The 27,341-nt window shown below is 41.0% G+C and overlaps 1 protein-coding gene across 6 annotated transcripts in view; it reads right to left on the bottom strand.

Moving 5' to 3' along the window:
* Positions 1-1,301: 1,301 nt before the first annotated feature.
* Positions 1,302-27,341, bottom strand: part of TBC1D30 (TBC1 domain family member 30) — an 80,162-nt gene continuing 54,122 nt past the window's right edge. For 3 of the 6 annotated variants that reach the window (XM_037007157.2, XM_037007159.2, XM_017661722.3), the window contains 7 exons: positions 24,793-24,961; positions 22,550-22,718; positions 18,276-18,381; positions 11,106-11,218; positions 10,655-10,794; positions 7,252-7,458; positions 1,302-4,873 (listed from right to left, as the gene is read on the bottom strand). In XM_037007157.2, coding sequence (XP_036863052.1) covers positions 4,086-4,873; positions 7,252-7,458; positions 10,655-10,794; positions 11,106-11,218; positions 18,276-18,381; positions 22,550-22,718; positions 24,793-24,961 — 1,692 coding nt within the window. In that variant the 3' untranslated portion in view covers positions 1,302-4,085. The remainder of the gene's footprint in view (positions 4,874-7,251; positions 7,459-10,654; positions 10,795-11,105; positions 11,219-18,275; positions 18,382-22,549; positions 22,719-24,792; positions 24,962-27,341) is intronic. The other 3 variants (XM_037007158.2, XM_037007160.2, XR_005058233.2) reach the window with 2 other exon arrangements.

Genomic DNA, 27,341 nt, shown 5'->3' with positions numbered 1-27,341 from the left:
AATGAAAATTTGCACATACAATCTTCACTGTTACCACTTCCAACTCTTAAAATACCTGATATTCTTTGATCAAACCTGGAAATGGCTTTCTCAAGGGCAAGACACCAAGTCTCAAGCACTAACTTCCTTCTCCAAAGACAAAATTAAAGATCAAAGCTTGATTTTTTTTTTAAATCCCTTAGGAGCAAAGAATAAAAGGTAATTTCCTTCACCTGATAAAGGATACCTACCAGAAATCACAGCAAATATCTTAGTCAATGGTCGCCTTAAGACAGAAATGAGATATAAGTGTCCATTGTCATTGCTTCTATCAACACTGGAGGTCCTAGAAAAAAAAAAAAACTGCTGCCTCTTCCAGAGGAACAGAGAAACTGGCATTCCTGTTCACTGCTTGGATAAGTAAGTTCAACGTTTATGAATGGTAATTTGGCAATATGTATACTTTAAAATCTGCATACTTTCTGACCCAGTAATTCCACCTCGACGTACATACCCTGAGAACATAGTAAAGGCTGTGCACAAAGGGGTAAATATTAGGATGCCCTCTCCAGTTACTAGCTAAAATCAAAAACCACCTGGCAAAGTACTGGCTATGTGAATTCTGTCACAAACACATGATGGACTACTAGTCACTGAAAATGATGCTGCATAAGAGCATTTACTAGAAAGACAGTTTAGACTCATTTGCTCAATATACCTTTTTGTAGCTAATGACGTGTATACACATACAAGAACATTTTGGAAAGACCCATAGCAGAATACCAGTGATTCTTTGTGCTGTTTTCTGTATTTTCTTAAAGCATGTGTTACTTTTCTACTTAGGGAAAATAATGTATTTTAAATGCTGCCTCAATTTTCATTGTGGTAGGGATCAGAGAAAGTGGGTCAGAAACAGTAACAGATGTTAGGAGGGGAGACAGCAGCAGCTGTACACCTGATCACAGATCTCTTCATTTAGAATCCGTACAACCAGGAAGCTAAACTACATTTTAATTTTTCTATTTCATTGAAGCAAAGGGAAATGACAGATCTAAAGGTTAATTTCATACACACACAGATATTCGCACACACATTCTCAAACTCTCTGCTTACTCATATTTAGGAACCTACTATACTGCCAGGTTCTCAGCAGGTCACAGGCCACTGTAACCCAGTGATGAGTCTGCAGGAAAGGAGCCTGCTGGGCTGTGTCCCTGGTTCAGGTGACCAAGGGGGGTGGTGGGTGACATGCTGAAGAGGAAGGGGAAAGGAATGTCACAAGTGTTCTGTGCAGCCGCTAGGAGAGAAAATGGCACAACGGCTACAACAATAAGAATCTTTATACATACATCTTTGTAATCAATACAGTTCTTCAGAGCAACAAGAGAGACAAAAAAAGGAATACAATGTTCCCAATAGTTACAGCCCACAGGCCAACATGACACATTAGGTTTAAATCATCTGGAGGCTTCTGTAAGAGGACTGAGGCGCAGAGGCAATGCAAAGAGTCAACTGCCAGTGTTGGTGCCAACAGGTACAGACATATCTAAAAAAAAAGAAACGGCTACTTGGTAAGTACTTCTGGCACTTGCATAGTGTCCAATACATAGGAAAGATGACGAGTCCATATGGGTCTTTGTACATGCTATGTGGTAGACTACTGCAGATTTATTTTCTAAGGTAGGTGAGGATCATAAATTGACCAATCCACATTGTGATTACACAGTACAATGCATGCACATTACTGGTACAGAGAGTGCTCTAATAGGAACCTGTCAGCTTTTAAATTCCTGACAAGATCACTTTTACCACAAAGGATTATCATCCTTTGAGTTATTCATTCATTCAACAAACACTCATCCTAAACTATGTGCAATCTCATCCACCCCTTTCTCAGGAAGAGCAGCGCTGGTGAAAAGGAAGGCATGCGCTACCCCCAGACCACTGGCAGACAGCAATGGCACAATTCCAGGGCCTGTAGTGAGTGGCCTCCACCCCATTACCCATCTCCCTGAACCCAGACCCTCAGAGAGCTGTGAGCTGACTCAGGAGAGAAAAGAACATTTCTCTATTCAAGTCACACAATCCTCAAGGGGAACATGACTAATCTGACTCGTTTGAGACGGGTGAGGAGAAAAGAATATAAGGTGGAATCATTCTTATCTGTAGGTTTAGCAGATGGAAGAAAATCATGACACTTGCCTAACTTTAGAATATGCAATGGGTCTCCTCCCGAGGGCGGTATTCAAAGTGAGCCCAACTCACACCTACACCCTTCCCAAGACCAGGTTGTGGGTGTGGCTGCTTTTTAAGAAGCTACATGCTAACTTCAAATGGCACAGAATTCAAGACCCAAACTGCAATAACTTTTCAGTCACGTTTTCCATCTTCGGTTCCCTGGGGGATAAAAATACCAAAAAAGGGATAAACTGGCTTTTCTCACTGTATTTGTCATTCTTGTGTTGTCTGTTTAAAAAAGCCCATGCAACGATAGTCTATTTTATTATGAAAATTAATACCTCTCATAGTAAAAGCCCTCTCTAAAACTGTAGTCTTGGCTTCAGGATTAGCAATCCAAGCAGCCCAAATTATTACGGGCTGCATCAACAATATGCCTGCAGGCATGAACACGCTCTTCCAGAGATGAGGTTAAAGATGCTGAATCTATTTTTCTAATGATGGTGGTAGCTGCAGATTGAGGAATGAACTTTCTGTTCAGCTGAGTTACAGTTGCAGAAGGCATTTTTTAAATGAACTACATCTGCAGGGAATCTGGTTCTGTGAAACACTATCACGGGACTGCCCAGCACCTGGAGAAAGGTCCTTTGAGTCAGGGGGGAATGTAGTGAATGAACGGCTTCCCAGTCTTGGTTTTTCAGAACCTATACAGCCAATCCTTCTGAGCACAAAAAGCATTGAACCCACACCGACTGCTCCGGAGGAGATGTGGCTAAGTCACATTGAATACCAGGAATATTTACCTTGAGTGTGTGAAGCACTGCTTCACCTCTGTGTGGCTCAGTTCCCATCTGCGTAGTGGAAATAAGAGTGCTGCCTCTGACCCGCTGGGGCGGAGGGAGGAGTGGGTGAGAGGGAGCTAGAGAGCACAAATGCCTTCTCCAGAGAAAGGCGGTATTCAAGTAACAGAGTACCCAATCAAAAAAGCACAAAATTCAAGTAAAAAGCTGCAGTTGCTATGTTCTGGCTTTGGAGCAAAGGCCTTACTGCATCTGCTGTGGAGAGCTGGTAGAGAAACGAGCTGCATGGTGGAGGAGGTAGGATGTGCTCCACGCAGAGCTCATCAAGCCATCCTAACACTGAGGACCAAAACTTCCTTACAAGAAAGGGAACCTCAGGAAAAGCTTAGTGGAATCAGCAAGCTGCTCAGAACAATTGCTTAGTGCTCATCCATCTGTGTTTTCTGCATAAGATCTTCAAGTTCATGATCAACCTAAATTTCAACAGATACAGGTCTTCATTTTGCAGGTAGAAATAGAAAATGAAAGAAAGGCTATCTGGATTTTTCTCCTGCACTTTAGCATAAGAATAAAAACAATTTCGAGGCCGGTTGAAAGAAACTGCTGAAGAAACGCACACACACACAAACATTCTCCCCAACAGGACATGAGGAGGACAATCAGGAAGTTTTTTTTGCAACGAAGAAACTTACTTTCTTTTTACAGTTTCTGTTCTAGCAAGCTAGTGTGGGCATGCTTGAGTATCAATAACACCCAGAAAACTGGAAGGCTGGGGGTAATGTCACAGGGACTGTGCAGGCCCTCAGAACAGGAGGAAGGAAGAGGGGTTAACAGTTCAGATACACAGTCTTTTCTAAACAGTTCACAGTGAAAACCTGGAAAAACTTCACACTTTAAAACCACAAGATTTATTTTGCCACAAAAATCCACTGTGTCAGTTATAAGTGGATGGGAAAACATCCCTATTCTAGCTCCCATTAGAAAACTCCAATTCCCATTTTAATGGACTGTTGCACATTGCTGAACCTGTCTATTCATTTCCACTGGACAACTGACATTCTTGGAGCCATCCTGCTGGAACCCTTATTCCACCAAGAAAAGGTGAATCTAGATTCCGTTTCGGAGACATCACCGTTTCTTACTGCCACTGCTTCCACTGCTGGATTTGCTGAAGCTCCTGCTCATGTGAGGAAAGTGCACGGTCGGGGTTCTCTCTGTGGGACCATACAACCCCAAATTCCTGGCGGTGGCTGACTTCCGCAGTGGCTTGATGCTGGGAAAGGGGCTAAAGATGGGTGTCTTGGGGTGGCTGCCGGGGGGCAGTTTGCTGGCGACTTGGTTTTCTCCAGATGCACGGGGCAGCTCTGGGAGGTGACGCGGGCAGGGCGGGCACAGCGTGGGCTGGGGCTCAGCAACGGCATCCCTTTGGTTCAGTTCCAGGGCTTCTAACTTCACCTGGACTGCAGACACATCGGCGCCGGCATCGGCAAACGCTGGCTCCGGGGGCTGCCCTTCCACTGTCCTCCCCAGGCCGCCTTCTGAGCCACTGCCTTGTCGCCGAGCTGTCGCCCCGCAGTCCGAGGAGAAGGCCTCTCCTGCCCCCAGGCTGTTACTCCTGCGGCCGTCGTTCTGCTCCTCTATCAGCCCGATGGTGTCCCCGCAGCCCAGCTGACTCTTTGTCCTCGTCATGGTCTTTTTGTGGACGCGGATGTGAGTTCGCCAGGGAGAATTGAGCTTCGTCCTGAGGTCTTCGTAGGGGACAGGAGATAGTTTGCCTCCTGTGTGACCAGGGATGTGGATGACAGCATTCTTGGCAGCTCTGTTTGACATTTTCATCTTTTTCCCTAAAAGAAGGTGGTTTATAACTGGAGAGTTGTTTACCTGAGATGGGAGAATGCTGGTCACTGGCCCTTTGTCTGAAATAAATGAAAGGTCATTTGAAGTATACCAGAGACACATCCAGCACAGAAGAGGAGAGACACAGAGGTTGTCCCCACACCCTTGCCCACGTATTTCCCAGGTATTGGCCGAGTCATGTGACTGGAGGCAGCAGAAACTGAATTCAACCCCAGAGCCTGGGAACCTACTCCCTCCTTCTCCCCCTACAAAGAGGAGGAGATGAGGGGCTGAGGATATGAAAAGGAGCAGACTGACTCCCTCACTACCAGTTAGAGTAAAGCCTCCCTCATGTTTTCTCCAAGAAGCAACCTGAGAGGTCTCCTACCTAGAAAATCTTTGAAGATTTTTAAAAGTAGTAAGTCAAATACCATGACCATATGGATTATCAGCTGTCAGCCTCTAAGAGGTAGGAAAAGAACATACTGCATATTATGAAATGAGAGACAGCATAATGAGAGAAGTGGTAAGGTGGTAAAAATGCAGTGAAATCACAACTACGCAATGCCTGATCTACATATGAAAAACCACTCCTACATCTGCAATGGACTTCAGGGAAAACTAGAAACTGGGAGCAGCAAAAGCTTTGTTCTCCTGGAGGGCACTGTTGATAGTGTTATTGTCCCAGGCAGAGAAAGACAAGTACCAAATGATTTCACTCATCTGTGGAGCATAAGAACAAAGCAAAGACTGAAGGAAGAAAACAACAGCAGACTCACAGAACCCAAGAATGGACTAACAGTTACCAAAGGGAAAGGGACTGGGGAGGGTGCATGGGAAGGGAGGGAGAAGCAGGGAGAAGGGGCATTACGATTAGCACACATAATGGGGGGGGCGGGCACAGGAAAGGCAGTACAGCACAGAGAAGATAAGTAGTGACTCTAAAGCATCTTACTACGCTGATGGACAGTGACTGTAATGGGGTGTGTGGTGGAGACTTGATAATGGGGGAAATCTAGTAACCACAATGTTGCTCATGTGATTGTATATTAATGATACCGAAATAAAAAAAAAAGCAATGCTTAAGAACTTTGCCTTTGAACAACAATCTCTCCCTAAAAAGAACTGCATAAACCATGATCTAGAGTAGGGGTCAGTAAACCTTTCCCATAAAGGACCTGGTTGTATTTTAGTCATTGCAGTGTGAAAGCAGTCATAGGCAAAATGGAAACAGATGGGTATGCTTGTATTACAATAAAACTTTATTTACAAAAACAGGCAGCAAGCAGGCTTTGGTCTGTAAACCATAATTTGCTGACCCCTGATTGGAGTGTCAGGCCTGGGCTGATTCAGTAACCAGGGGTGATTTTTCCCCACCCTGCTGCAAGGTTTGTGGGGTGTGGTTGAAAAGGACTATACAAAGAGGCAGAACACAAGAGTTCTAGCCCTGGCCTGACCTCTTCCCAGTGCTAAAGCACCCCAGACAACTGCCAAAGCTTCCTGAATCACCATTTCCTTATCTTTTCAAAGGATATCTGTCCTTGCCTTCCTCAAAGGAAGACAAAATGAGGACATGTATGTGCCAGTGTTTTGAAAAATAAAGTGATGTGGTTTAGTTTCTTTTGTGATTGCTTTCTTAGTGATTCAGGGTAAAGTAAGAATCTTTGAGAAGTCACCTTCTCCCCTGGGATAAGTGGAAGGTAAATTCAGTTTTTGTGCAAGATCAGTCACATCTCACAAGCCTCTTTAAAACACATCCAATTTATATTTTGGTTAATTCTGGACAGGCATCATTTCATTAGGATTTCTCTTAGAACAAGACAAACCAATTACCAAATCAGCAAATATTAAACAATAAAGCAGATTGTTCAATGAGATTCTCAAAATTAAAAGAAAAAAGAAGCTTGACAATCCTTGGAAAAGAACATTTCCAACTGCATCTTGTTTTCTTCTCAGTCAACTCCCAAGACACTGCTAACCCACCAGCAAGGCATGGTAATGGCGTTTTCCTGTCTCCGATCACAACATCTGTTACATTACCGCCAAATGACGAGTACACAGCGTAATCCACTAGAGCTCGGATGACTACACTCTATTTTCAAATACCAGAAACTTAAGAGGCAACAGCTGCAACATGTCTCAAGTCCAAGGATTGCATGGCTGTGTGACATTCTGATCATTCATAAACCCCTCTCTGCAGGCACACATGGTAAAGATATGCTCAATACCATCAACAGTCTGGTTCTTGGGACCTAAAAAGAACGCATGGTTTCTGTCTTCTTTCAAGCCTGGTAAGATAAAATAAATAATGAGACGCTCAATATGTTGCGTCTCATCCAGCTCTGTGCGTGGACACTGAACCCCAGTGTGTAGTGAGTCTGAGGCCATCCTGGGAACACCTGAGTTTCCGCCCACAAGCTGACACAGCTGAATAGACTGAGACACAGAACCACCTTACCTGCCCTGATGTACACCTGATGAACCTGCTGCTGCTGTTTCTTCGTGATGCGAGAATACTGCCGCTTCAGTGCGTCGATGTCGGTGGTCATGCGTTCCATCATCATGCTGTTCAGAGCTGCGTTGTACTCGCTTCGACACGAATTGATTGCTCCTGGACTCAGCTCTGCAATGTTATTAGACCTCAGACTCTGCTCTTCGTTTGGTTCTGTACTCCAGGGCAGAGACAAGGAGGAACAGGACAATGAGAACTGGTTACCCTACAACCCGCTATAGTAGCTGTAGTACCTTAACCTCCAGGAAATTGTAAACCACAAAAAAAAAAAATGTACTCTAGAATTTGTCTAGTACTTCTTTTGATTTGGTCCTGAGAATATGTCTGCATTTTATTCACCTAATTATGGGTCTGAAATGAGTTCTATGGGTTCACCATTTGATTTTTTTACCACTTGTTCACTTTCTAGATATCAGATCAACTGTTGGCAGATAAAATCGCTGTCATGTTCTAAAATTCTCTCAGAAAAATATAACTCCAGATATCTAACGTCAGTGTGCATATTTCCATATAACTACATGAGGATTTATAAGGGATTGATAGTTTGTAGAGGTTAGTCATTACAGTGAGTTTTTAAGTTAAAAACAGCAATACATTCTATAAAATTACCACAACTTTGGATCACTGTATCACTGAAGATGAATGTTTTTATTCATTTAGCAAACATTTTCTGATCATCTACTATGTGTATTATGTCTGGTGTGGTTTCTGCTCCTCCAGTGACCCCTACAACTGGCAGATTTGCCCCTTAAGTAAAATGGAGATGACATCTGAGAAAGAGAAACAAGCACCATGTGAGTGCACACACATTCTGCACAGGCTGGGGAAGGATGGAGCACAGCGCTCCTAGCACAGTAGGCACCACTGGCCTGGGAACCAGCTTTAAAAGAAAAAGATTAATTGGAGATTCCAAGTATCCTAACATCTGCCAAAAGTGCTACTCAGATAAAGCCTAAACATCAGATAAATTTACTTACCTTTTTTACTGAAAACCCTTCTTTAAAGAGAAGAAAATTACAAGGGGACCTCACATCTGAAATTAAAACCAACAAGAAAGATGAATGACGGGACTCGGCAGAAGACAATCCTGGTTGTATACAGAAAGAAAAGAGAGAAACAGAGGAACATGGACCCAGACCACAGAAATGAGGGCTAAAGAATTTTAGAGTTAAAATACATCTTGATCCCATGGCAAGGACCCATAGACCCCATGGCTGAAATCAAGGCAACAAAGAGCAGGGTGGAGGGCATCATGGACTCGACAGAACTCTTGTCAGGTTCAGATTTTCAAAAGCCACTTACAAAGTTGAGAAGCCATACCAGAGACACACGCACACAACAGCATGAACCTGAACCACTGAGCAGGTTAAAACTCAAAGCAAGCTAAGGCATGGGGAACTCAAAACTACCACAACCAAAAAACAAAAAGAGGAACCTTCCAAGCAAGAAGAGTAAAACTGACTCTGAGGAGAGAGCATTAAGTTGGCAGATGGCAAAGAGAACACAGAGGTGCCTCATAGCTTTTGTCTCTGTCTTCTTTTAGCATGTTTCTGTCCTTTTCAGCAAGGAGAAAGGTTCTCCAGACCAGAAGAGGCAGAACAAATACCCTAAAGGAAGAGCTGCTACCCAGATGGGAAGGAACACAGTGGGAGAACCAAGAGCCACTTTAAAAGGGTTCATCACATCAATGACGTCCAGACCGCAGCAAGTCCACGCTCCTCAAGAAAAAAAGAGAGTGTGGCGTTCAATTCAGAGTACCACATTTTTAAAAGGACACCTCTAAAGCATGTTTAGAGGTGAATTTATAGACTATCAAGAATTCTGGAAATAGTATCTTTGAGAAATTCTGAACATGGACCATGGAGAAAGCTTTAGGGGGACGTGGTGGCTGTCCTCAAAGGTACGAAGAGACATCCAATAGAGGGGGAGTAGTAGACTTGTTCTGTTTTGTTCCAAAGAGAAGAACTATTACTAGGACTGGTAGATGGAGGTTATCTCTTTGCACCTAGAAACCATGGACTAAGTGGCAGAAGCTAGCAGAATGACCTATGAGATCATGTGTTTCTTATCACTCAAATTCAAGTAGAGGCTACCATAATGTTTTAGATTAAGAGGGTATTTCTATAGGAAGAAAAGCCAGTCTATAATGAATTCAGTTAAACTCAAATAGAATTATTCATGCTTATATGCGAGAATCTGTACTACAGAACTGAACATAAGTTGGATCACAGCACTCAGTTCTTTTCGAGTTGCCTGCTTGGATCCTTCCATGTATATTTCACTTTAACCTAACAAACTCCTTGCTGCTTCTACTTGCTATCTGATCTCTCAACTCAATTATTTCCTTTGAGAAGTCAAGGACCAAGAAACTCAATGCACAATAGTTTTGTGCTATAGGGCCATAGGACTAACCTTTGGGATTATCTTTTCCACTGACAGAAATCTTCATGTGAACATTTAACTTCAGTCTCTGGACTATAATCAAACAGTAAAGAATAATGTCCAATAGATGTGCTCTACCATGTAACTGTTGGGAGAGCCAGTTAAACAATGACATTGAACAAGCAGTAATCCTCCTGCTTTGTTTCTAAGGTTTGATGATTTACCTTAAAACCTCCAATCCACCTTTTGTCGGTAACAAAGAAGATATTTTTACATCTATATTCCTGACTTTGTTGTCTATCAGTTAATGCTGAACTCAGGGCCCCCTCAAATGCCACTATCTGGTAAATCCAAATTTGGCTTAGGGAACCAGTTGTTTTGGGAAGGAAGGCTTCCTTCCCTTAGTTTAGGAAGGCATGCAACTGGTAGCAACAGTCAAAGCCTTCTGGCAACATCAGGCAATGTCAGGGTCCAAAACATCATAGTTAAAACCTAGGAGCCAGATAAGAGCCAGACTGACCTGGGCTATCAGTTCAGCTCTGCTGCTAATGGACATTATGATGCTGGGTAACTTTAAATATCAGTTTCTCGTCTGTAAAAATGGAATCAATAACACCTAATTTGCAAGTTCTTATGAAGATTAAATGAATAATATATGTAAAATGTCTAGAACCACAGTGTGTACACCACAGTTGCTTAATAAAGGTTATCTATAATATTTTTTTAAATTGAGTCATTTGAGTGGAGGTAAAACTCATAAAGAAAAAGAAATATGAATTAAGCATGCAACATATAACAGAGAAATCCTGCAAAACAATACAGTAGCAGAGAAGATGATTTCAATAAAGACCTTTTATAGTGGTATTAAGTTCAGGAAACAATAGGCATTTGTAAGACACAGTAATAATACCCTTGCTATAGCAAGCCGACACTTTGCGATCTTCTAAATAAAGAGCCACCTCCTTACCTTTAATTTGCTTTGGGTATTTCTGCAGTTCAGGTGCCAGGAGTCCACTGAAAGGTCCAAGACACCCCACTGCATTAGCAACAGCATCTTCATCGTCTGGATCATTCTCCTCATCACTGTCTCTGACCTTACCATGTCGTCTTGGAAAATATAAAATAAGAAAAAGAAATATTAAAAGAAAATAGTGCTTTAAAAAAAGTTATAAAATTACATGGTTTAAATGACAAATATGTAATTTATATATACAAAAAAATCTCTCCCCCATCCCATCTTCTCTCCTGCTCTTGTCCCACCTAATTCCTCTCTTGAATTTAAATCAGAGCCTTTAGAAAAGAGACATTCAGGTTTTAAGTACCAAACTACCTTGAATATATTTCTGAGGCTTAATAAATATTAAGGTAAAATAACAAATGAAGGTACAAAAGCAACAAGGGGAAAAAAAGGACATTACCTAGAAATGGAGATGGGTTTGACCGTGGCTGGGAATGGTGTAATGTTGTAGGTGTATTTTTCCCTCAACTCTGCCAATTGCGGGAAAGGGAATGGAGCCATAGAATAAACAGTCTGAAAAACAAAAGCAAGATTGCCAAGTCTGGAATGGTGGTCTTCACAGCTCTTATCAGTTCTGGAAAGACATTAAAGTTTGATGATCTGAGTGTGAACAGGCAGATACTGCTCCTTACACAGCAAGTGGAGAGATTCCACTTGATGGGCTTTAGAAAAAGACAAAAGCATACTGATAAACACAACAGTGAGCTCTCAAATCAGTCCAGCTGCGGCTGGGCATTCTAGTTGGTGAACCTGGGTGGGCAAACGGGGGCATCTGACTTCCTCCTGTTCATTTGATAGATGGGTTAATTCAGAAACTCCACAGCTCCTATTACTTCTTTAACAAAGAATCTGCCAGTGTTCTTCATATGTAGTGCTTGTTTTCCAAAGCTTTGTTTGATGATTTCTATAGATATTTAATGTCAGCCTTCTGGATAAAATTTAAGTCTAGTGGATGATCTTGTGATGAACTGCACGCTTTCCCCAAAGATTCCACCTTTTCAAATGCTTGTGTGTGAGTTCCAGGTGAAAATTGTTAGCTGTTATTCTTAAAGAAAAAAAAAATAAGAAAGAAGTGACAGGGTGTAAAGCATAGGCTGTTAAAAAATCTATAAATAAAAACGGGAAAAACACCTGTGCTTCCTCCAGAATTTTTTAATTATATATCATTCTATCAGGGGGAAAGTAATCTTGTCTGCTCTCTTTGTTAAAATTTAATTGCTCCAGATTTCTTTAATCCTTCAGGTTCTTATTTACCAGAAAATACTCATCATTGAGTAGTACTCATCAATGAAAAGACACTTTCATTTCTCTCAGGAAGCCATTCAAATGTCCTGATGACACTTTTCTAGGAAAACACTTTAAACTGGTATTTTTTATTTCAAAGGACTGTTTTTCTGAAGGCTTTGGAAGCACCTAATATTTGCATGGTAGGAAATGGAGGGCTCTGAAAGGGGCTTAGCTGCACTGCGGGTTCACTTTATAGCTCCAGCTCCACTGTGACAGTACTCTGCAGGTTTGATTCTAAACCGCCTGCACGTCTGACGGTCCCTGAACTGCATGGCCTCTGCTTATGTCTTACTGCAACATCTTCCAATTCCAGACAACAAAGTGTCAGCTAAAATTCCTTTAACTCTCCATTGCTTATTATGCAAAGTTACATAACTTACTGGAACCACAAAGTCATCTCGGAGTTGTCCTCTCTCATGTCCTATCTCATGAAGAAGCCACCTGTGTTCCCCACTAGTCTGGAGTGTGAGATTAGGCCAGTTCCTGACCTCTCTAGGCCTCCTTCTCCTTATCTGAAAATGAAGGTTTGAAACCCAGCATAGTGATCAGTTCTGAGAGGGGCAGGCTGTGAGGTGGGAGAGAGGTATGTGAGGTGCTCACCTGTTGTTAGTTTTATGTCTTAAGTTGGGAGGTGAGTATGTTAAGTTTTACTATATTATTTCTAATATATTCCATACACCTAAAGTACCTCCCATCATTTCATTAATAATGGTCAGAGTGAACTCACGTTCTTTGATCCCACAAAGGCACCAACACTCACCACCCAAAAAGCTGCCTCATTGCTGGTACAGAATTCTTCCCTCCTTGCTCTCCTGACCTGTCTTAGCTCCACACACCCTTTTGAGGGAAATGGAGAGAGGTGATGCCTTCTCCTCAGCACCCTGGCTTTAGGTGCAGAACACAGCAGCTCCACTTAGACCTCTGCAGGGCAACCTCAACCCCTGGTCATCACACACCAAATGTGGTCCCAGTGCTGGGCCAAGAATCAGCCTGCTCCTAACTCATGGGACTTTTTTTCTTTAAAAATTCAGAAACTTGCTTCAGATTTTAAGAAAACTATACCAGATGTAATGAACAGCACAGTGACTATAGTAATAATATTGTATCTTATATTTGAAAGTTGCTCAGAGAATACACCTTAAAAGTTCTCATCACAAGAAAAAAAATGTGTAACCATGTAAGGTGATAGATGTTAACTAGCCTGATTGTGGTGATCATTTTAGAATATATAGAAATACCACATCATTATGTTATACACTTGAAACTAACATAATGTTATACTTCAATAAAAAAAATAAAAATCGATACCATTTGGAATCAAATTTAAAAGATGGAATTATTAATGCTGGAATTTCAAAACTCCTTATCAATGAAGATATCTCAGTGAAGACAATTAGGGGGGCGACTGGCTGAAGATTCACTGCTATTTTATTTTTGCCAGTTTTATAAAAAGGTATCAGAAAATTCCCTTGTACAGCCTCATGAAGGAAGTTTGTAAGAAAGGAATGGGAAGAACATCCTGCTTCTACTTCGTCCCACCCTGCGCCAGGGTAAATGGCACTTAGTGACCTGCTGGGGCCACTCAGCTGAAGACGTCTGACCAAAAAGCAACCTGGCTCCACTGTGCTTTCTTTTCCTCTTTCTGATCTTCCTTTCTCTATCATTTACTGTTAGTTAGTCCTTCAAAGGTATCAGTGTTCCTAAAACAAGTATGTTTATAGTACTTCTTCCCATAAATTCACTCTAAATTGAAGGTCTCACATGTCTAAAAGCATGTTTATCCCACAAATGGACACCACACACCATCCCATCACCACAGTCCTCAGGGTACCAGAGAAGCTCTAAGTTTCCAGCTTTATAAATCAGAGATCTCCAACACATTCCAGGAAAAAAAATTTTACTAATCATCTTAGAGCCAAAATGTGGTACACTAACAGGCTCCTCAGGTTAGAAGGAATTTATTAGTTCAGCCTCCCTCCCAAACAGAGTTCCCTCGAGAGCATCTCCAACTCTCCAACAGATGGTTGAAACAACTTCCAGTTGAAGCACTGCTGAAACACTTCCAGTTATGGGTACACACCCTTTTGCAGGGAGATGGTTTCAATTATTGACAGCATCACTTAATCGAACGTCATCCTTCTATTGGACCAGCATCCACATACTTTTCATTCCCACCACATCCCTGGTGGAAAAATGTGAACGGTCCAAGGGCAGGTCCTGACTCATGGCGCATGAGAGCTCCCCTCAGGTAACATCACGTTATTGATGAGCACTTGGGTTAGGTTTTTCCAAACACCTGCAAACCCCTTCTAATAGCATCTAACTTTTCTCTCTATTCCATGAAGGAATTCATGAGAGATTTTGTCGTACTAAAATCCACATACACTATTTCACTGGCACTGTTTTTTCCAAACACTATCAATACACCATTGCTAATAAAGAAAAAAAGAGTGATAATTTACAGAGGAAAAAAATCCCAGGAAATTATTTTATGTATGACCCTTAGAACTGAAAGATATGCTGGAAGACAAACAAGGAGAATCCTTTCATCTCCTCAGCTCAAAAATAAAGACCTTACAGGCAGTCTGCATTTTTCATCTGGAGCGACTTCAGGTTTGCTGGCAGATTTATGGTCTACCATACTTGGATCACAGCCATTGAATTAATTTTTTTAAAAAAACACTGAATACAGAAAAGAGTGGCTTGAAATAACATTAACCATTTTTCTCCTTAATACTCTGTGACGCCAAGGGAAGCCAACAAGTCAATTTACTATCCAAACTAACAAAACGCACTTACATAGACATCTATATTCAGGCTCTGCTAAAAAGGAATTAGATTTCTTTCCTCATTACTGACATGTTTTACAAGAAATATGAAAACGCAAGTTGTACAAAAATTAGGCTTAGTTCATCTTCACCCAGACGTCTTCCTGGGCAGGAGAAATGTTACTGAAATGGAATTGAATCAACCAAACCACAACCTATATTTTTCCCTCTAGGATTTTCTTAAAGCAGGGTAAAGAAGTAGTTCTTTTTTCCCCAAATACCTAAGACTGGAAATTTCTACAGGACAAAGACGGCATATGTCAACATACCATATTCTCATTCGTTACAGCAACGTCTAAACTTCAAGTAAAATAAAACGTTGTCCTATTCTTCTAAAGAGGAATTCAGCTTTAGAAAGACATGTTTTGAATAAGGTGGAAGCAGTGTGCCAGGTGGTGGGGGAAAAGCATGCTAGGAGCCAAGTACCTGGACCTCAGGCCTGGCTCTGCCACTAGACAATCTAAGAAACTGGGAAGATGCTCACTCTCTGAGCTTTAGTTTCCTCTCTGCAAAGTGACTAGGTCAGTAAAGAGCGAGGCTAGTTGATCTTTAAACTTCTTTTAAGCCAGTGTTTTTTCCTAAGAGTTGTTTAAAGGTTTTACATCAGAACCACCCATGGGATAAGTATCTGCCTTTTAATACATTCCTGAAATGATTCTTATGCACAGTCAAGTTTGAAAATCACTGCCTCAAGTCCTAACATTCTAAGACAGTGTATTCATTGAGCAACCAGATGTATTCTTAGCACCATGCTAGGTGTTGTGAGGATACAGAGTAATATGAGGCTCCAGTCATTAAGGAACTTGCTCCTTCATCAGAAAAAATAGATTAACATATTTGAAAAAATAAGGAATACAAAATAACCTACGATTAGTATTAAATCAATTATTAAAAACCTTTAGTGCTGAAGGAGGTTGAAGGAGGCATCATCAAGGAGGCTGAGGGGTGGGGAGAGAAGAGACTGAGCAGTACCCAGGCGGGCAGATTCGATTTCCACAGATGGCGTCAGAGGGACCCGCAGCCGGGTCACAGGAATGCACATGAACTGAGAGGCCCGGGGGGCACGGAGCTGTGACCCGTGTAGTAGGTTCCAGCTGTAAAGTAGCGGGGAACATCTCTGGACAGGCGGATTGGGGCAGGCAAAGCCTGACTCTAAGCAAACCCACCTTCCTCCCTGCAATAAACTCACACTCTTCTTCCTAAGCCAGAAACTTGGGACTGCTCGTCTCCCCCATTCCGTTCTCCCCTGCCCTATATCCATTTTCCATGGCTAAGTCCTATCATTCACCTTACAAGTATTGTCTCTGTTCCTTTCTTATATCTGTACCCTTCACTGCCCCCTCAGAGGCCTTCTGCTATCAGACTTGACCCCTTCAAGTCCATCCCTCACAGAGCTGCCCCTGCAGTCAACATGAGACGCAACTCAGACCTTTCCCCTCCGCTCCTTAAGACTTTTCAGGTTACACAGTTCTTTTCAAAAGCTCCACAGAATCTCTAGAACTCCAGGAAACATCATTTCAAAACCACTAACCTAAGAGATCAAGCTCCTTACTTAAGTGGGTTGTGGTCTTCCATAACCCATCCCTGAACACCAAACTCCTTGTAGTTTCCTTCACACACCATCAGGTTTTTCACTGCCATCACTTTGCTCATGCTCAACCACAAAATGCCTCTCTACTCTGCACCATGTCCTCCAGTACATACCCACTCACCTTTACATGTGTATGCACACGCATGCACACACACACACACACACACACACACAGAGCCTGATGAACTCCTATTAATCTTTAAAGGTAAAACTGGACATTAATTCCCTCAAGGAAGTACTTTGACAGATAAAGACACTCAATAAATATTTGGAGAAGTTAATATAGGGCCTATAAAACTAGGCTGAAGCATTTTATTTGCTACAGTTAATACAAGGAAGCACTGGTTTTATGCAGAACAGTGAAATGGCAAAGCAGTAAGTGTGGACCATACTCTGGCCACAAAACCCTGATTACATTAGAGCTGAAGAATCCTGGAGGGAAGGCCATGATCATCTATGAGGGTTGTTTAATTCAGCATACATTTACTAAAGAGAGGAGGAAGAAGACTAATCGCTGACTCTCAATAGATGTTTACTTAATGATTTCATATATTGAGCAGCTCTTGTAAAAGGCGAAGTGCCAAGTGTTCAAGAAAAGCACAGTCTCTGTCCTCAAGTAACTTAAAATATCAGAGAGGAAAGAGGATACAGTCTCAAAGCAAGGTAGGGTGTGATGAACAAGAGAGGTACAAAGAAAATGTGGTGCTGATTCAAAGATGTGAGAGGTTATTTTACTTGAGACTGTCAGAAAGTTTCACAAAGGAGATGGCATCAGAACAGGAACTTTCACAAAGAGGCTGGCCTTTAAACATGGAGCAAAGGAAGAGAGGAGGCAAATTCCAGGCATTTCTGGAAGTGCGGAAGATAGTGTGACTTGACTGAAATAGGTCAAGGGTACACAGGAGGAAAAGGAAGTACAGCTGAAAAGACAGGTTAACACGAGATAGTCAATAGCACTGGATGATAAGCTGAGAAACGCATACTTTCTTTGTAGGCAGTGAGTGGCCCCTGACATTGCATGAGTGAGGGAGAAGGAATGAGGCCTCAGAGTCCTGCTCTGGGCCATCAGTCAGGCAGCTCTACAGGATGTAGGGAATCTCATAGCATGGGTCTTGCACACAGAGCCATGTTCAAAAAGAAGCACTTCACTCCAAGAGAGGGAAAGAGCAATGAAACAATGGCCCCAGGATAAATGAGAAGAGTTGGAATCAGAGCACAGATGTCAGGGTCAGAGAACCCCTCCTCCTCTGAGACAGGAAGGAAGAAAGAAGAGGTGAGAATGCAAAGAAAAGTTGAAATAAAAAATATGAATGCTCAGAGAAGTTATACCAGGCAGAAAATATTCTCTATAAATCAGTGGCTATCTGCAAACAATAAGGGATTCTGAGCAGGAGCTGGGGGTGCCAGGAAATGAGTAAAGGAATGGGAGCCCCTCACTTCTCAAGTCCTAAATCAGGACATTAGTCTTCAGTATCTAGTCTGTTGGCTGGGTCCCAGCACCCAAACCCAACCTCAACCATGGAACCCAACACAAGGTAAAAGTTGAAACCAAGAAAACGGAGAGAAACCATAGGCAGGAAGGAACAAAGGCCCAAGGACAACACTGGGCAAGCCCAGGGTTGGGCATCACCTTACAATTTGTAAGCAACACAAGTTGAATGAAAGCTGTGACAAATATCCATTATTTATTCCTTCCTTCCTCTTGTGATGTGGATAGTTCTTATCAAATTTTACACAGACTCTTGGTCAATTGTAAAACTCAAAGGGCTGGCCAAATACATTTCCCAAGACTGCTACTGTGGCACCACTCACTCCCCCGAACCAGGGTTCCCTGAGCCTAGGCAGGGCCATGCTGCCCACTTACCTGCATGAGTTCATGGCTTTCCAGAAGGTCATTCTCTAGCATCTCCTGGGTAAGGCGCCCCATGGTGCTGTAGAATTCATCTGCTGTTTCACAACATTCTATCTGACTAAAGAAAGGACAGAAAAAGGAATTGCTTAGGACACCCATGCTGTGGGTACACACTGCAGGTACAACAGGATGTGTTACCTCTTGCCATCAAATCAATCAAGTTAGCAGTCAACAAAAATCACAGTCCTAGGAATCAGCCTGCCCTATGCAGAGGAAAGATTAAAAAAACCCAAAGGCAACTCCTAGGTATGTACTATTGGATGAGTTCCTGTCCTTCCTATACTTCTCCCCAGATTCACAGCCCCACTTGAGGCATCTTTATTTCCATGTGCCACATTCTACACATCAGAATACCCACGACTGATCAGAGACAATAACCAGGAAATTAGGTACTGAAGAACAATTATCCCCTGTAGGGAATCTATTACTTTACTCTGCAAACTGTGACATCACTGATAGACTAAAACCAAACCACAGTCAAAGTGAAAGATAAAAAAAACAAGAATTTTATCTGCATATTTCATCAGGTCACAGGATGTTTTCACAGACATAGTTTTTTCAGTTCTTCTCAGGGTATTCATGCTAGTTGGAGATTATACCCTACTTTCTACATTTGGTTGTACAAGTAAATAAAGGATTGGTCATCTGGCACCCTGTGAAGCAGATTAGACTTTAATCCTCCTTCCAGAGGGAGAAAAAAAGAGAAGTGCAAAGCAAAGGGCACTACATATTTATGTTTCATCTATCATGGTGTTCTTTGTATACTAGGATAACTCTCTTTGCCCTCCAACAAAAGACGTAAGCTTTGACATAGTATAATGTTGGGGTATTTCCATAGAGCCATCAAAAAAAAATACGATGATGGAAAAATTTCAGGTTCTGGAGTGTTTTTCAAATCCAGTCATATAACCATGTAAATAAATAAATGAAATAAATGGTTGGAGTACTATTACAAAAATAGAGAGTAGCAAGTGAAAAGGAAAATGTAGTTAGGTTTATGCTGAGGGCTGACGAAGAGAAACAATGCTTGAGACGAGTTTTGGATACTATTTTCCATGCTGACAAGGAAGAAAATGCATTCCAAAGATGGACACCGAAGGCAGGAGGCTCTGCCCCAGGATCTGCAAGTCGCTCCACACACCCAGAGTGGGGGCAGGAGCAGTGGAGGGCAGGGGGTGCCTAGCCAGAGGGAGCCAGTGAGAACTGCAGGCAGAGAGCAGGTGGCCTTACCTGCCAGCTGCATCTCTTCAGGCCAAGAGTCCCTAAAGGCGTTTCACAGGGAGTGTGGGCTCAGAAGTGCCCTTGACAAGGCTGGCCTGGAGCTGCCATGGCAAGCCTAGGCTATGACTGGGACACCTGGGAGGACACACTGCACAACGCCAGGCCTGAGCTGATGAGGGAATGAGCCAAGCACAGGATCACAGGCATACGACAGAGAGACGCCAACAAAGGTAAATTGATGGGCCGTAGCTTGCCTATCCCAAAAGTAGCCTTGGTGTGAGTGAGAGGAAGAAAATCCAAGCTGCAGAAGCAAGGTAAAAGGGCCCACATATGTATATTCTCATGTATACATAAACTGGAGATTGCTGTGTGCTGTTTATGATTTCTCCAGCGGAAGTTTTGGGGGAAAGATTACAGGCACCAGAATCAGAAAGATCCAGGGTGAAGTCCCAGCTCTGCTATCACTAGCTGTGTGACCGGGAACTACTTAATCAACCTTCCTGGGGTAGTGTTCTCATTTGAAAAGGAAGGGAAAATAATTCTACTTACTCCCCTGGGTGCTGGGGAGACTCAAATGAAATAATGTGCTGAAGCTGCCTAACATAATGATGGCACTGTAGGCACTTGAGGATTTACATTGGTTGCCTCTCCTTTAGGCTTAACAAGTTGCATGCTCAAAATGTAGAATTATAATGAGCAAAGGCTGTGAAACATTTAAAATTCTGTGAAACATTTAAAATTCTGTGAGTGTATTTACAATAGCCAACATAAGGAAGCAACCTAAGTGCCCATCAATAGATGAATGGATAAAGAAGATGTGGTACATGTATACAATGGAATATTATTCAGCCACAGAAAGAAAGAAATCCTACCACTTGCAACAGCGTGGATGGAGTTAGAGGGAATTACGCTCAGTGAAATAAGCCAGGCAGAGAATGACAAGTTACAAATGATTTCACTCATCTGTGGAGTATAACAACAAAGCAAAACAGAAGGAACTAAATAGCAGTAGACTCACAGACACCAAGAAGGGTCTAGTAGTTACCAAAGGGAAGGGGTTGGGAAGGATGCAGGGGGAGGGAGAAGGGGATTTAAGGGCACTATAATTCACGATCACAATATAGGTAGGTCACAGGGACGGTAGTACAGCACAGAGAAAACAGTTAATGACTCTATAACATCTTACTATGTCAATGGACAGTGTCCACAGTGGAGGGGGTGAGGACTTGATAATATGGGTGAATGATGAACCATTGCGTTGTATATGTGAAATCATCATAAGACTGTATGTCAATGATACTTTAATTTAATAAATAAATAAATAAATATTCTATGAGTGTGATTCGTAGATGCCCTGAACTTCATAACAGTAACCATTTATTATCAGTAGATTCACATCCTTAAAAGCACAGATTTTAGAGCCAGGATACCTGGGTCCCAAATCAGGCTATTCAACTGACTAATTGGGTGACTTGAGGAAAATTTCTTAACTTCTCAGTGCCTCAGTTCTCACCTCTGTAAAACAGGACTGATAACAGTACCTACCTCATAGGATGATGGTGAGGGCTAAAAGAGTTAATTTTACATCTAGAGCACTCAGAACCACACCTGTCCACTGCAAGCACTCAAGGTACATACCGGATTTTAAGTGTAGCTATTATCATTTTAAATAGTGTGACATCTCTGGGAGGACCACATTTATAAATTTGGATCCTACAGACAATGGGTAGATGAGAATTAAACCAGAATCACCTTTTTTCCTCCTGCCCCATCATTAAGACCTGACACAAAGGTGGCTATACCTGACTCATGCTCCACCTCTTTAATCCTGTAAACTAGCTGCTCAGGAGCCAGACTCTCACATCCAGGGAAACTATCAAAGCTCAAAGAGTTTATAAGATACAGAGTAGGTTGGAAATACATGACTGCAGAAAGAGGCAGGTATCGGGAGAAAATGGAAAAATAGGTAAATAGCACACCAAATCCCCGACAGACAAATTTGTTTCTCCAACTGTAAAGCAATGTACAATAAAACAAAGGCAAAAGAGATGGCTATGTGATGTTGAAAAATACTTACAATAATGATTTTTTTAAATCCCTGAATTGATAGTTGGTGATACTTTTCTTGCAAAAAGTAAAAAATGCTGCAAGTCTCCCAGGAAACAACTTATAAATAAAAAGGCTAGCTAAAAGGTTTTTGAAATAAACCCTGGCACTGATTTATTAGTTTTCTGACATACTGTCTATGGGAACCCACTCAAGTCATATATAGCTCTAGAAAAGAAATATCAAAAACTTCTCCACATCTTAACTATAACAATTTCTTTCTAATGTTTCTTCCATTACCCCACAATAGCATTTTAATGTAATAGTTATAATATAGTAGAGATGGTTGAAAATACTATAGTTTTTACAGCCCTGCTACTAGTAAGGAAAGTAAGTAAAATCTATTTGGTAATAGACTTGGCAGTAATAGATTTCAACATTCAAGTAATTATTGAAGAAAGGAAAGAAGTTCCATGTGTTCTACTACTGACTATATACTAAATATCACGCTAGATGCCTTATACATATTATCTCATTTAATGTTATCACAGTCCTGAAAGGCAGGACAAATATAAAGCTTCAAAAATAATCTAAATTCTAACATTAACTAACAAACTCACCTACCCCTCTCCAGACCTTCCAGTGTCTCTTCCATTTAAGTCCCTCTCCCTCTTTCCAACGAGGGTCCAAAGAGATGCTGACAAAGAGGAAACCAGCCCCAACACTGGCACTGAAGACGAGGAGGAGGAGATCTGCTCCCTTCTCTATAATAGTTTTCATTTGGCCCCCGACAATCAAGAATGAGCCAGCTGAGATCTCAGAAGGCTAAAGGAATTGAACAAAGTTCACCACTTCCTCTTTTCTTCCCACTTATATGTACGTGTCTTACACAATAGAGCACAAAAATTGCTTAACACCCTCCACACCACAGAACAGAAAAGGAGAGGGAAATCACTTACTCTCCCAATTTTGCCCAGATAGCCAGCGACACCCTTAAGATGATTTCTGAGCCTTCAAAGAAGACTGAATCCCAAATCTTTAGAACTGTATGGTTAGGGAGGCACGTAGCAAAGAGAGTCAGAAACCACTGCATTGTGAAGACATTCGTGAGCGGGGGCTCATATCCACCTGAAATGAAACAAACACTGCATTTCTTCAGCATTGATGCTTGGCAAGATATAAAAATGCCCTCTTTCCGTCTACTGTGTCCACCCAAATATGTACATTTTGTGGCTGATTTTTTTAAATCTCCAAATTCTAGCTTTCCTCCTTTTTTCCTTCATTTTCTTGGAAGAACATAGATGTGTTTAATAAAAATCTCAAATATGAACTTCACAAATTCTTTTTGATATTTCAAAAATCTTAACCTAAAACTCAATTTTTTAGTTAAACTCTACACATAGTGGGGTGTTAAAAAAATAAAGAGAATATTTTACTCACCAAAACAAGATAAAAACAATATTAGCCTCTCAAAAGCAAAAACCAATTTTCAAAACCTCATAGAGTCCCTTTTTATTCAACTTACTGCTTATAAAAATAAAATTGCTCATATGAATTACTTGTCTAATTCTTAAATTATACACAGTTCTCAGACCACAATGGAATTAAACTACAAATCAATAACTGAAAGATAACTGGAAAATCCCAAAATATGTGGAGATTAAACACAAACATTTAAATAATTTTTAACTAAATTATATCCAGTTTTAAAGATCTAGGATCCATCTGGCAACTTGCTGCACTGATGGACAGTGACTGCACTGGGGTGTGGGTGGGGACTTGATAATATGGTGAAGTAGTAACCACAATGTTTTTTCATGTGAAACCTTCATAAGAGTGTATATCAATCATACCTTAATAAAAAATTAAAAATAATAATAATAAATAAATAAAGATCTAGGATCCAGCTCACTTTATAAAGTTTCTGAATTACTAAAACCACAGAGCTCCTTCCCACTTCCTGTTAGGGCATATGTATATATTTTAATGAAATATAAATATATACATATTTGGACTGATCGTCCCTCCAAATTAGTCAGGTTACGCATTTATCCAAGTATGAACAAAAACAGATCTGCTTTCCTGCATTCACTTTTTTCCTTCTTACCAAGAACAAAGGAGTATGTTGGTCAGAGACTAGAACTGAGGTCACAGCTTACAGGCAAGTGCAGGGCACTTGGGGGAAATGGGAGCCCAGTCAAGCATGTCTGACTATGGCCAGGCAAGGCTGGTCTATCAGGAAGCTTTATGATCCACACAGGTGCATGAAAATACTGTACAGGCAAATTAAATGAGAAGATTACTCAAATGGATTAGAAGGAAACACTTAAAGACACCCAGGTGTCACTAAAATCTCCAGGGTATTTTAATCACAGATTAGGTCCTCAAAATCCTTTCATATTTTCCCAGATATAAATGCATATGTTGAGAACTGGCACCATTTAGCAGAAACACAATAAACTTCTGAGTGTTCTTTCTGGGGTTCTGAGCCCAGCCAGGCAAGTGCAAGCAGTGCGTATAATGACAGCTGCTAGCTCAGGTACTCCGGAAAGCTGGATGATGCCCACCAGATAGCAGTGACTCTCCACCCGCACCCCACTCAACCCAGGGCCTTCCTTCAGGGATCAGATTCTATCCAGAAGCCCAGAGGAGCCCTTTTCCAGAAAGAACTGGCCCATTCATCTCAAGTAAATCTCATTAGCCTTAGCATGAATAAACAAAAGGAACCTTAAACATTTCAATCCAAAAGACTGCTTTTACCTTCTGCAACTTTATGAAAATGCATATTCCATTCTCTATAACCTCAGTGGTTCAGGCAAAACCAAAGTTTGTGCTAAATTATACTTGCAGCTCAGTTTTAAAGAACTGGTGCCAGCTTAGAACAGTTTAAGTAGATGCTAAGACATGGACACTGTTTTTCATCTAGAGTACAGTATATCATTTTAGTTGTTGATCTGGTACTGGTTGAAGTATTAGGTTCTTGACTAACTTCCTAACCATGACCAGTTAGAGGTTCAACATGCGGGCCTATTTTTTTTTCAGTTTTATTTTTGTTCTTTAGAAATCTGTTTCCTTGCATCAAACTCACCAATAGAAACACCCTGAAAACAGGTCTTTCGATTCAAGGTTTAGGCTCACATGTATAGTGGAATCAGAGAAGTAAAATATTTTCAGAGGTCTAATAACAGTGAATCATCACTACCTCCACTTTCCTTGTTTGCAGTTCTCTGAAGAATATCCAGGTGCTGAGACAACTCCGGGAGCTTCAGTCTCAAGAGGTCTCTAAAGACAGCCATGTCCACAGACAATGCCCGCAGATTATTGACAAAATAGCTTTCAGGAAGCACCTTATCAATAAGGTAAATCATAATCTGAAGAAAAAAATAAAGAATAAGACTGCTTCATAAAAACCAATTAATTAATGACTCTATAACATCTTATTATGTAGATAGGCTGTGACGGCAATGGAGGGGGTGAGGACTTGATAATATGGGTGAATGTTGAACCACTATGTTGGGTATGTGAAACCATCATAAGGTTGCATGTCAATGATACATTAATAAAATTTTTTTAAAAAGTATCCTAACATGTCCTAAACAGAAAGAACATATTCAAATAGATAAAACGCAGTTAGCCAAAGCACATTATCCTTTAAATGTGTCAGTACCCCACGTTCTGGATTTTCAAGGCTCACCTCCACCCTGGGTAAGGAGTGGGTGGGCATAATTATCTAAGTAACTCAGACCTGAAGTCAGCTGCTGTCTAAAATTCCTAGATGGGCCCCTAGACCTGGGCTCACTTCACAAGTAGCTGTGATTACACAACCCTCAGCCTCATGCTGAGAAGTGCCAGAGTATGTGTTTCATCAGCAGCCAGCAGGAACCTCAGTATTAGCTCCTTGATGTCAGCACACTTTTAATCAAGATGAACAAGCAAACATAAAAACCAAAAGCTGGCCTGTCATAAAACACTCCAGGCTAAAGCAGGTCTTGAGATTCACTTACCATCAACCTGGGCTATTTGAAAAACTGATGTTGGTTTTTTATCCACTTTCCTCTTCTGGGAGAATGCAACAAAGTTTTGTTTGAACAAATAGAACTTTTTAAATCAGAATTTCTTCCGTAAGATTGTCTCACAAGTTATTTAACTTACTATCTGCATTCTGACTTTTCTATTTTGTGTTATCTTTTCTAAGAGGTCAAGAACCACTAGAATGACACAGAAAAACACAGAGGAGTTCATATGTCCACCTCTGGTCCTTTCCCTGTCAGTCTGCACCTTCCCTCCTTATGCTCTCCTCTCTAGAGGAACTGCTCATTCCCTAGAGAACAAGACAAACAAAAGGAAAAATAAAAATCATAGCTGACCCTATATTTTTTAAATAAAAAATGAACTAAAAAGCTTACTGACATCACAGTATATTCAGGAATAATATTAAGAACATTATAACTGAAAGAAAATGGCATATTTATAGTCTTATTATGCACTATTTTTTTAAATAAATGTAAGACAAATAAATCCTATTAAGTAATTTAGAGCAGCATTTGGAAAAAGTACACCTATTTACAGATTTTCTTAAAAATGTCTGGTTTCACCTACATATCCACAATAATGTGCCGCTATGATGAGATAAGCCCTTAACATACATGGAATTTTTTTAAACATTATGGAATTCTTGCCACATCATCTCCTCAGCATTTATGATGGGGAGGAGTTATTGACCTTGACTTATGTAGGCAGCTTGCCTTCTTATCAGACCTTTCAGATTTCTGTTGTTAGAGAAACCAGCTGTCTCCCATTTTGATTTCCAGCGTATCACAAAATCCATTTTCCAAAAATATTTATCTCCCATACCTGACAAAGTCCCATATTTCCCTCATCCCTGACTTATAATTTCTACTTTTAGGATCATAGTTTTGACTAAGTCAATAAAGGCTGGGCCATAATCTTGAGAAGACTGCTCTGAGACCTTTATTATAGGAGTGGGCAGGCCCAGGGAGCCTCCTCAGCCTTAGATGGGATAGAATTTATCAGGTAAGTACATCATTACTTGTAAATAAGAGCTTAGCAATAAAAAGGAATATATTCAATCTGTGTGCAGGGAGGAGGTCCTGGAAAGACAAGGGCCAATTGAGGGGGAAAACAGAGATCCTGCAGAGCACAGTGTCCTGGTGGGGACTTCGCACTCTACAAGTAAGAAGAGGATTTACAGGATCACAAAGGCAAAATTTAAAGGTAACAGTCTATCCAGTACTGTACTTTTCATCTGATATAAAACCAAAATAGAACCTTAAGTTTTTAAAGAAATTATGATCACTCAAAATCAAAGGAAATAAGAAAAAAAAATCCAATTACCATAGTAATTCTAGTGACACAAAGAAATTCTCTGTCTAAAGACATCTTGAAGTCTGATGTAAGAATAAGAGCCAGCTATGGCTTATGTCAGGTACTCCACCTACTACTACTGCACTTCAAACACAAAATATTAGATCTTTAAAAATTAAGATAAATTATGGTGTGAAAGACCTATACTCTGAAAACTGTAAAACATACTTGATAGAAATTTAAAAAGACACCAATAAATGGAAATACATCCCACGCTCATGGATAGGAAGAATTAATACTGTCAAAATGGCCATCCTGGCTAAAGCAATGTATAGATTCAATGCAATCCCTGTCAAAATACTGACAGCATTCTTCAAGGAACTAGAACAAATTGTTCTAAAATTCATATGGAACCACAAAAGACCC

The sequence above is a fragment of the Manis javanica genome, chromosome 10 (genome assembly GCF_040802235.1).
Source record: "Manis javanica isolate MJ-LG chromosome 10, MJ_LKY, whole genome shotgun sequence".
Classification (NCBI taxonomy): Eukaryota; Metazoa; Chordata; class Mammalia; order Pholidota; family Manidae; genus Manis; species Manis javanica.
This window is presented reverse-complemented; position numbering and strand designations above follow the sequence as displayed.